The sequence below is a fragment of the Vanessa tameamea genome, chromosome 3 (genome assembly GCF_037043105.1).
Source record: "Vanessa tameamea isolate UH-Manoa-2023 chromosome 3, ilVanTame1 primary haplotype, whole genome shotgun sequence".
Lineage (NCBI taxonomy): Eukaryota > Metazoa > Arthropoda > Insecta > Lepidoptera > Nymphalidae > Vanessa > Vanessa tameamea.
In genome coordinates, this window is record NC_087311.1 from 2,317,483 (window position 1) to 2,330,086 (window position 12,604).

The 12,604-nt window shown below is 30.4% G+C and overlaps 1 protein-coding gene across 1 annotated transcript in view; it reads left to right on the forward strand.

Annotated features, from left to right (window-relative positions):
• The first annotated feature begins 3,458 nt into the window (after positions 1–3,458).
• The window catches only part of Jing (jing), a 128,347-nt gene continuing 119,201 nt past the window's right edge, over positions 3,459–12,604 (forward strand). Inside the window, exon 1 of the mRNA XM_064219655.1 lies at positions 3,459–3,874. Coding sequence (XP_064075725.1) covers positions 3,552–3,874 — 323 coding nt within the window. The 5' untranslated portion in view covers positions 3,459–3,551. The remainder of the gene's footprint in view (positions 3,875–12,604) is intronic.

Sequence of the window (12,604 nt, forward strand, 5' to 3'; positions counted from 1 at the left end):
GCCGATTATCGTTGGTTCTCAAGTATTCCATTAAATATTTTATCATATTTTTTAATTTTTTTACTTTTACCTTTTTTGTAAATTTATATCAGTATACTTGGCATGTAGGTATTATGAATTTTATCATGTTTAACTAAACCATCTGGCTTTTATACAAATATTAAATTTCAGGTCCACTGCATCATTTCCCTAAGCCTCAAAAATATGTAGAAAGGTTTGAAATCTGGAAAACAGTGTTAGAGAATAACACTACAGAAAATGGAAATATGTACATCTATAACCAATGATCATAATGAGAGTATGCAATAAACCTTTTGAAAATTATTACATATCACCAAGCAACAGGCTAACAAGAAATGTTATTCCAGCTCTGTATATTAAGAAAGGTGAGAGTCGGTTGACATACTTATCAATATCATTTTATCAGTCATTCACATAATTAGAGAATCAAAACAATTTATTAATTTAACTCAACTCTATAAAAAATCCTTCTTTATTGATCTTAGCTATAGAAATGCAAGAATAGATTTAAATGCATGCTATACAAGACGTAGGTAACTTATAGTACATTCAGTGGTGTACTTGTATCCCTTTTAATGATATCTATTAATATTATAAAGACAAAAGATTTGTATTTTTGTTTGGATGGATTTGGATGACATTTGGCACACGGATAGCTTATAACCAGTATAAAAATGTAGGCAACTCATTGTTCCAACAAAAAATGTCCACCCACATAAAGCTGCTACAAGATTATATGCAAGACAATTTTTATTTGTACCATGAATCACATCTCAAGACTTTATATAAAAATATTACTTGTAGAGAAAAATTATAACATAATTTTTGTTGTTACAGATGATATGTCTATTAGTGCATCAACATCCACAGAAATATCTATTGAGACAGGTACTGCAGTTTTGATGGATCAGGCTACTAAAAAAAATAAAAATTACTAAAAACTTAATAAATTGCAGGTGTGATTTCTCAATCCTTACTTGTAGTAACTATAAATTGATATTAGTTAATTATTTAATAATTTATCAATTAATTTAATAGTCAATAGTTGGTGTAAACGGGTTAATAGAATTTTAACAGACAAAAATGTAGATTTTGACAACACTGATAAAATAAAATTACAAGCTTTCAATTACAACAAAAGTCACAGGAAACAAAAGTAATTATAGCTTATGTTTTCTATATTCATATCTGTATAGTTCATATTCTACCTTATTATAATTTATTATTTAATTATATTTTTAACTAAGCAATCAACAATTACCAACTTGTGTAATTTAGTAATGTAAGTAAACATAAATAATGTGATTTTCGTAATTGTATGGACATTGTATGGTGCGAGTGACACACCATCATTTTAAGTAACACTATGGTTGTTACAGAAATGTAGCTTATGGGGTATACTTTTTAAGATATAGAGTGACCAATTTGTTGAAGAATTGTTTAGACTTAATTAATTTCTAAGCATTTTATAAATGTAAAAACTTAATTAATCATGTATGCATAAAGAAAAATACTGAACAATAAAAAAATATTCTACCTTTTTACAATTGTTTATATTCAAAATATCTTATACAACATGTAAAAGTTCTACTAAACCAGAAAACACAATGTGATACATTTCTTATCAATTTTTGTTTTTCTGTTTTACTAAATCCTTTACACAACCTCCCTCGAAGTAAATAAAAAGTAATTATAATTTAATATATATATACACACACGCTCTAAGAAACCAGCGCCACCTAGTGCAGAGGGCGGGTAATAATAAATAGCTGATTCGGTTGTGTCGCATCTATTTCAGTATAAATGTATTATCTATGTCGCTGGTATAGTAATAAAGTTGTCGTTGTACAGTCTTTCTGTTTACCTTTTTTATGTGAGCCGTAATTTTTGTTTAATTAGATGCTTGTTAGCCAAACAATTAATATGAAATTGTAATGACATCTACCGGATAATTATTTACCTCTTTAGTGCTTTTGTTATGGTGACAGAACCATCTACTCGAAATGTTCTGCTACTTTACAAGAGACAACTTAAATATGTACCAACAGATGACGCTAGTGATTTATATGGTAATAAAAGCAAAAATCGAAAATATAAATAAATTAAAATACATTAAAATATTTAAAAAAAAAAGACTGCTTTTAATGTTTAATTTTCAAATAAATAGGAGTTTTGTTATTAATTCACGCTAAAATTCGAAGAAATATTTCCTTACACATTAACACTTAGAAAAAATAATAATGTTATGGTACTTTTACTTAACAGGGCGCCAAAACTCAAAGTCAAAACCTTAAAACATACTGATTGTATACTCTCTAAAAGTTTTCATTGCATTTTTTTTGGTTCATATCAGTTATGGAGACCCTAGGTTATTCAATAAAAGATTAAGTAGGTAATTAACTTCTTATTGGATAACTGTAACCTAAACGTTATTTTATAACTGTCCGTTTTAACACAGATTAAGTACCTATAAGATTATATTTATTTATTTTTTATATATGTATATATGTACTTCTTATTTAAATTTTATAAAATAATAATTCAATATTTGTTACACACATACTTATGTGTGTAACATATATTGAATTATTATTTTCTACTAAGTTTAACTGTTTTATTTACTTGTAAAAAAAAACTGTAGATTAGTATTTGTTACTTAGTTGAATATATGTATTCGTAACCTTTAAACCTGAAAAAAAATACATATTGTAAAAGTTATACATATACATCCGATCCCATGTGCGAATAAATTGCTTACATACTTGATATAATATCTACTAAGTAATACATGCAATTAAAATGCCAACGAACCCAAGACAGAAACTATCAATTAAGATTTAGGCTCAATTAACTTTTTTTATCGGAACTGATACAAAAAAATATGATAGGTATATGTTTGCCAAACTTACACTTAACGTGTTTTAACCAAAAATATATTTATAGAGCTAAAGGATTTATGGTCAAAAATATTTTACCAATATTTTCATTTACCTACTTATCTATTTCCGATCGTTGAGATTTTTATAATGAAATCACTTCAAGGGATTGCTCAATTTTGGAAATGCCTTATTAAATTAGTGCTCTTAAAAAGCATGTGTTTTGTTTTCGTCCGGATAAAGAATCCTGGACATATTAGAGGCCTAGAGGGTGAAACGTGTCATTAATTTTGGTGCACTTGTTTCTTAGTATGGCGTCCTTTTGTGTGTGTAAGTGCGTTTGTGTGCCTGGTCATTACGCTGCATTATTTGTTACGTTTAGGGCTGGGATGGGCCTGTCCCTATCGCCGTCGAGTCCTACGCTCCCTTCCGCGAGTATTTGAATAGGCTCGCGCGTTGCGTAACGCGCGGCCAATGACAGAGCCCCTGCACATGCACGGGGCGGAGCCGTTACGTCACCGCGTTCTGCCTCCGCCGGCCGCGCAGCCGCCGTGACGTCACACAGTCTTTGCCCCGCGCCTGCAGCGACCACAGCGCCCATGCGGCCCGTGGCGCCGCATCGAAACTCGCGACAAAACACTCGTGCGCTCAAAGATGGCGGATGGGTCGCCCGAAGACCGCGCCGGCCCGTTTCAAATGAACAATTTAACTTTTTCCGCGGCCAACCCGTCACATAGTGACACAAAACAGTGTAGTGGGCAAACTTTAGAAGGTGGTAGATTAAAGTTATCGTTCTACACTGAACTGGATACGAGTGAATCGTGTGAGAATAGTGAGACGCGCGGCGTGGTCGCGGATCGTTCCGTGGCGACCGTAACAAGAGATTCCCGAAAAACACCCGGTTCGAACATCGATGATGGCGACGATAGGAAGAGGCGGTGCTTTGACAGATATGATAGCTCCGAATCTTCAGACAGGTGAGTTAAAATAATTCTGCGTTGTTTTTATTTATTACAATTTTGTTTTGATTGTGTCAAAATTTCAAGAGTCAATGCTCTAGTGACCGCAGACTGTTTTGCCGATTTCGATGTCATGGCCATCGCCAGTAACTCATGTTGCTAGGCCTATTCGGTTGAATGCCCTCTGCGTAGATGCTGATCGGCGATTCAAATATCTAAGCATTAAATTGAATTGCTTTTTATAAAAGTTCAGTGTTTAAAATACGAACTTTACTCAACGATTATTACTTGCTTCCTCAGCCGTAACATAATACGTAATTAGCAGTCAAGCTAAAGTCGTCTCATGCTTTTCGACAGTCCAAACTTAATCAGTTAAGACCATTAGATAAAAGATAAATTCTGAATTCATATATTAAATAACAAAAGTGGTTTTTTGCGGCAATTCGTATTCTTAATGTAATGAGTATAAAATAAATTATTTACATTTTATCACAATTATAAATGGAATATGTATTGAAGTTTGTTTCATGAAATTTTGGTTGTTATCACAGTATCCTACGATCTGCGCCCACGACTATGATCGAATGTCGTTCAACATGTCGGAACATTTTCATAGTTATCCGGGGTATCTATTACATTTCTCGTGTCATCTCATTAAAATCGATTAATCAGTTTCGCGTGCGTACCAAACGATTTATTACTAATCTAAATCGACTTATCACTAGTATATGTAAATATTTTAGATTATTTATGATATATCTACGTAGAGTGTAGCAGTATGAACCAACATTATTATCTTGGTGTGCGTGACAGCTAGGCTTGACATTCACCATACATCATCCCACTTTACTACAACTGTTCAATTGTTGGCCACTATTTTTTTTCGTCGCATTCTTAGGTTTGACAAACTAATACAAATATTATTATATCCATATATTTTTATCAATTTGCCATACACAAAATCAATAACAACTCAACTAACACTTCAAACAATGTTTAATAATCAAATTTGTAATAAATATCTGAAATTAATGTGGAGGTTATTAGGTCTGTACAAACTGACTTTTCAAGGTGTTCATTTTGAACTTGACTTTATTAAGTCTAGTCACTATCAAAGTATGACATAAAACATTGATATGATAAAAAGTTATCTCTTTGTCTTTAGGCAAATATGTTATCATTGTTATGTAATGGTAAATTAAATGATAAAAATAGTTATATATAAAAAAAGGTCATAAAATTTACTTTTTGTAAATACAGAAACAGTGTATGTTTTTTTTATAGACAAACATTATTTATATCTATTCCCCTGACGCTTTAATACTATCACATTAAACATGCAATGCTTTGTGCATAAATGTAAAAAGTTATCTCTGTATCTAGTATTTTCTTTTTATTAACATTGATTTATTTAATTGGTACATTAAAATAAAAATACAATTTATTTTATTATACTCAGTTTAACATAACTATAATTTTAATGATGAGATCTTGTTTATTTTGGTTTCAATTGTTCTTTTTTCGGTTCTAATTGTTTCAGTATTATATTCATATTCAAATAACATGTACATTAAAGAGATATTTATGATAATATGTCTAATAAGAATTATTTTTCAAATCATATGTTTGCAAAGCATGCTATAAATTTAACTGCTACGTTTTGAGTGTCAATCTCAAAAAATATATTGAAACATAAAAACTTGTATCATGATTGTATAATTATATGATTAATATATTAAACGGAAAAAATCACCATTAAACAGCGAGTTATTAAATAGATTTGAAGTTCCATTTCTGCGTTCAACTGATACTGCATTAGATAATTTCTGAAGTGGGCATATGTAGGTCACCCATTATAACTTGATAAACATTGTCGGTGTGCTAGGCGCGGTTAGGGCGTGGGTTTTTGTTCATCTGACGTTGTTTATTACTACAACGTATTTTTATTGTAGCCGGTCAATGAATTTTTACTATTATTCAGTTATGGACATTTATGTTTCTAATGAAATTACATTTTCGATTTTAAGTTATAAATTCGTCTGGACGACGTAATTGGTGCTAGTGATGGATTTGCTTTGAGTATTTCGTCGACAATTTTTTTCTTTAATTCTCAATACTCTTTACTTTTTATAAATTGTAAATAGTCCTAGGTATTAAATATGTAGCGTGCATTTTATATCCAATCAATTATTTTTAAGTATATCGGGGTATTTAAATTAAAACAAACAATTGAAATTATGTTTTATTCATTATGCTCATTACATGATATATTTATTTTTTTATATATTGTTTAATTCTTCCATATAATATGTACACGCAAACAAACATACACAAATTATATTAGAATTGCTGATCTACAGGTAGCTTTAATGGTTCATAGTTTTTTATAATAAGTGTATACGTGTACATTCATATGTATTTCTAGAAAACTACAAGCACAAAATATTATTGCATATTTTGGTACTTTCAATATCCTTACATAACGAAATTGTAATTAAAGGGTTACTACCTGTTTTCCTCTTACTGACGTCAATTAAGTTTCTGTTATGACATAGGTTCTGCCAAATTTAATAACATAAAATCCGTCCACTGACCGTCATTAAGCACTGAACATCCAAACAAAACACCAAAAATATTACTTACATAATGTCATGTACTTGTGTCAAACGTTAATGAGATAGATCTATAAATTGAAATTCTATATATCTGGTACTCTACATGTTATATATAAAAGATTATTAGTCTGGAAATATCCAACGAATAGGCTAAGTACTCAAAAGAAACAATATATTTATTTATCGTGCATTTAAAATATGAAAGTTTTAAAATTAAAAGATAAGTCATAAGTACAGTGTTTATCGAATTGTTTGACTACATCACCCACCACCACCACACCACTGAGATATATTATAATATCAAAATAACCAAAGTTTCGCTGGTCCGATTAGAATCTATGTGACCTATTGTGAAGATCATCCTCCTATCCACTTTGCTAAGGCGGCTCGGACATGATGTAAATCATAATCAAATTTATTTCAATAAAAGATATATTGCTTTGAAAATTGCTTAACCGAAATATATATTGATAATTTTGTCGACACCTGTATAATACGTATCGTTTGTTCTATAATTAAATATTTGAAGATCTAGTATCTTATATTTTTAAGCGATAAATATAATTAAACGATTAAATTTGGTCAAGTTCATTGCTAATCATTATACATAACGGATACATATAAATGAAATCAAATATATAGCCTGTAGTTGGTTAAAAAAATAAACCAAGTTCATGAGTTTAATATTTTTGGGTTTTTTATTCCCTATCTAGTAACTAGGTAACGATAATAATAAACTATCATCGTCGATTTAAAATGTGTACTATGTGTTATCTACAGTTCAACCCGTGTATGATAAGAATACACTTGATCTACTTGATAGTTTACATCTTATCACAACGAAACACTACTCATATCAAACAGTATCGAAAACTAATAACAAAATCGGTCAACATTATGCCCACGACCCACGGACACGATCATATCAGGTATATCTAGCTAAAAGTTAGCATTATCTATTTAAAATGTAATACATGAGTAAAAACTTGTGTATGAAATGAGGCGTAAGTAGGAATAAAATTTTTCACTGATGTAGGTATAAAATGTGAAGCAGTATTCGAAAACTCAACTTGAATTTAATTATTAACTTCATTCGTTTTCCTAAACACATTTTCATAACTGGCGCGAAAGTTAAACAAGTGACTTTGAGTACAAAACGAAGAATGGGTTTTGTTAGTAGTGGGTTCGCGCTAAGCCACGAAGGGTGAGCCGTAAAATAAAAAGTTAGGAGGTCTAACCGGGCACGGCGGGGGACGACGAACGGGTTCCCGGCAGCGTGGCCGTATGTAGCCGGCATTTTTTGTTTAATAAAATAACGATAGAGCAAAACATTGGAATAATTCACTTGTATCTATGTTTTTTTTTATCGGGTGAAACCGTAATATGGGTCATTAATTTCTTCTACATACGTAATTGGAAGTATAACCGACTTACATGTGATATTATAAAACTCATGAATTAATAAATAAAAAATGTTGTTATTAAAACGTAACAAAAAATTGTTATACATTTGTTTTGGTTTTATGTTTTTTATTTTATTATGCATCCGTAAAACAAAGCTGATATACAAAAATAAACGTTCCTTAAGAACGCATTGCGGGGCTTGGATGTGAGCCATGAAAACATTGCGGTGGAATACTTACCGTGTGGTTGACTCCGAGACGGTTACACGAACTGTGACGGTCATTAACTGGTCGTTATAGAAAAAGTGAGCAAGATTTCATTGCGTGCAGATGCTGTGAGTCTGTTGTGTACGTATAATGGAATAAAGAGCTTTAGATCGAGTAAGGTTTCTTATTTTACATCAATATTTGTTTTAACTGCGATGGAGTGAAATAATTATTCATCAATACAATGCAGTTTTTTGGAGTTATTAGTGGTAAAATTTATACATGTTTTTATTTTAGAAACTTGATGTTTTTATTTTGTTCCATTTTTAAACAATTTGAGTTTCGTAAATAAAATATTTTTGTAATATTTTTAAAGTTTAAATTTCAACTTTTTGCAACCCAATTTTCTCTTGGTATCAAGACGGCTACATACCTTTGTGAGGTCGAACCGGTCGCACCCCCCTCTCCCTGCTGTCATTAGAAGTGTGCGCGGGCGCATTGGCCCGACTGTGGTGCATGCCCCGACGAGCCCGGGAAATGTAGTGGACGTGATTCGCTTTGGAAACGATCTTTTTTTACTTGCACTGTAGATGTTTGTGATGTATTATGTCAACTTTAAGACTATATGTATGTATATGGTCATCGCACTAGTCGATTCAACCATATGTAGATATTATGAAATATATAGTTACGGATAGCATTTTCTTATGTTACAATTCAGTACATAATTTATTTACATTGAAGGTAAATATTGAGTCCGAAAATGAAAAGGATTTGTAGAAATGTTAAAATTAAATATTTTATCGATACAAACATAGATAAATACACACACTAAATTCGTTTCATATTTGCAGTTTTTAAATTAGAATTACATGTAAAATGAACTATACCGCAGAATATAATCGCAGGTATAGTCAAAAAAAATTACCTCAATATCGGCAAACGGGCGTCACAGCTCGTTTTGAATACGATTCCACTTTCGAAAATCTGGCATTATTCCAATTATAAACTTGATCTCGTTAAAGTGACTGCACCATTTAGTTAATTGTCGTAGTTTGTAACGCTTATTTACATGTTATCTTCATTGTTTACCACTATACATAATTATTATTAAGTATTATTATTTTTAACTTTAAGTATTTAATAGAAGTAAAACAGTAGGGTTTATCCACACATTCAATTTATTTAAACATATTTGACTACAGTAAAATATCACCAAGGAGCTAACCCATTGAGAACCATATGATGAGCAAAAGAGGTTTTATAAAATAGTATGTATTTTTGTTTGTTTTTAACATTGTTTAAAGCATATTAATTTAATATGTGTTATATTATAATTAATTAGCCATATATTGAAAATGATTAGTTTCTTAACAAATTTAACATAAACTAATAACATCACAATTAAGGGTATCAGAGTCGAGTCAAACAAGCACGAGAATTTCAAACAATTTGGAACAAGCGGCTACATTTTTGATACAACTAACTTATACAATATTTGGTTAAAAAAATTATACATTTTAGTGGTGATTGTTTGTTTCTCTAAATACTTGAATTAAGTTCATATTAATTGAAATGTTATTACCTAATAAAGGTAAAGCTTTAAAAATAAATTATAAATTAATTTTTGCTAAGATATTTTTATTTCATCATTTTGCAAACGGTACATTTATTATAAATTTGTTTGTGTATTTTTATTGTTGAACGTTGTAATTGCTGTAAAAACAATTCGTTTTGATGAGTTTGCATCGAACTTGTTTGTCCTAAATTCTAATTCGTTGTAATATTATAAAGCTTAATACATTATACATGGTTTGTTATATTAATCAGTCTAAATTTCTCATTACATCGCTATTTCTTTACAAATATTTTATATACGCATAGACTGTTAAATTAAAAAAAATTATATTGTTATATTTTTAAGAACTAAAATTGCACCGCTAATTCGATCATAGTGCATTTATCGTAGCTCAATGTAAATGGAATTGAAAACGGCATTAATCATTACTTTAAAATAACTCATCTATAAATAACAATATTCAACAAGATCATCTATACGAGATATAGGTTAAATAGTAATTTAATAGATAATGTTATATAGTCTATGTTAAAGCTATTCTCATACTGATGATTATAAAATGTAATGTAACATTGGATGAAGCTCCGGACAGGTAGGAACTGACTCACTCAGTCCGAGATGGTCGTTCAACCGGCTGTGTTGTTTATTTATATTTTTATTGTGGGTATTTGACGCGTGCGCTGTCATAAACCATTATTTGATCGGGCATAAAGTAAGACTTAAGGATAAAAAAAAATCATCCAAGTTTCGGTGTCATCTCAGAACAGGTTTTTATAAAAGTGTCGTGTTCAATTTTCGTTATTAAACAATTCGTCTTTATTTTTGTATTCCCAAATATCAATTTGGCTTGTCCGTTGTTTTCCTATTTATGGTATTTAATTACAAAATAACATTATTGATAGACAAATGTTAAAATGTATGTAGCAATCATTTTTCAATAAACGATCACCTAGGAGATATTTTAACTCAACTGCTATCGCTGAGCTAAATAAATAGTACTGAAGCCGTAACCTTGTTCATTATTTTAAAATATTTTCCCTTTCTGAAACTACTGGTTCGAATTACAATTTTCATTGCACTTGTGTTTATTTTGAGCCTTTTTTTTAATAACACCTGCAATTTTTTTTACCCCGTTTATAAAAATATACAATTTCGCGAACTTCACCATAAATATTTCAAGTATTCAACAAAAAATATCAATATTTCATCGTTCAAATTGGTTCAGCCACTACTTAAGTCATCATTTAGTTTTAATAAATAAACATATTATAAAGATGTCCATCTAACCGATGGATTTTGGTCGATTTCAGTTTCATGTTATACGTAATTTGTTTAAGGTACCTAAAAAAGACAAACAAAACAAAATCTCGTCCTTTTAAAATGGCAGTACAAACAGCGGGTTATATTTTGTAAACAAAACATTCGAATCGAATCGAGAACAACCGGTCGCATGCTGGACGAAATTGAACGATCTTCGTCCTAATCATTCTAGCTAACGGTATCTAATATGTTAGTATACAAAGTCAAGTTACGAGGCAGGAGTCACGCGAGACCGCTGTATGTGGAATGTGAATAGCCTTGGAATATAAGTTCTAGATTCTGCGTGCCGCGGCTGGATTTATAAGGTCTAGATGCGACTGCTATAAGGTATCCCATTTAACTCTAATTTATACAAGATCGATGATTGGTTCGTTGAAGGATGCGAAATTCTGAAGTTTGTGATTAAATTGATCGAAATTCGCTGGCAAATTTTGGCAGTGGTTTCATAAAGCTTAAATGTTTGTTTCGGTATTTACGTATCTTAGATCAGTATGAGTATGTAAATTCATATAAATATGTATTTTGAATAACGCATAGCCAAGAAATTAGCTCATAGCTATTCTGGTTATTTAGAGTACTTTATATTCCGAGACAAATAAAAAGTCGCACTTAATATTTAAAAAATAATCTCCACACCCAGGAGCGATTCAAAGGAAGTCGCGGAAACCGCTAATGGACAATATATGGTAATATTCAATTTATAGCTACAGTTACGGAATGAATAAAACAGAATTGAATAACGAAAAAAATATAGAGATTCCACATCTTGTAAAATAATATACTTTAGGTACTACTAGAGATTAGCTACGACAATAGAGTCTGTGTCATTCTTAAAACTAAATGCTTTCCTTGATGGGAAATATCTTAAATGTTGTTTTGATTACAAACAAACATAAAAAACTCTTACCTTTTATAGTATCGGTGTAATCATATGATTTAAATAATATCTTATTCAAAACGAATTGCGAATAATTCAGAAAAGTTATTGAACAGAATTGCTTTTATTGTGTACCGTTTGTTTATACAAGTTTATAAGAAACCTGAATGCTTCGAACGTTCATTCATCAAAGTATAAAAAGTTTTACTTGTACAATTCCGTATTAATAAGCGTTTAACCAACAGTGTATAGAGAACGCCAGTCTGCATACTATCAAATAGAACTGTGAACTTTTTCACATACAAAGGTTTAATATTATTAAATAAAAGATCTGTTTTACGATGGACTATTTCTTATGAAATAATGATAGTTGACCGTGAAAGAATCCGTTATGTAATAAAAATTTAACTGGTATTAATAATACGGACACATCTTTTATTCAAAGCAGCATTATCTTAGTGTTAATGTGTGGTACGATTTTTATTAGCGTGAGTGTCATTGTTATATATAAAACAAAACTATAAAAACTCGGTACTATTATAGTACCGTATTACCACATTTCAAATACTTCACTTTGGTTGTTTATTTTAAAATAGTCCTAATATGATAATAAAAAAAAGAAATAGGAAAGCGTAATGATGATTTCTTTGTTCAAATTATACTAAATACTGAAAAAAAAAACAATTCGAATGTTTTATTGAAATCTATCGATTCCATATCACAATCAACTTGATTCGTTTGGTTCGT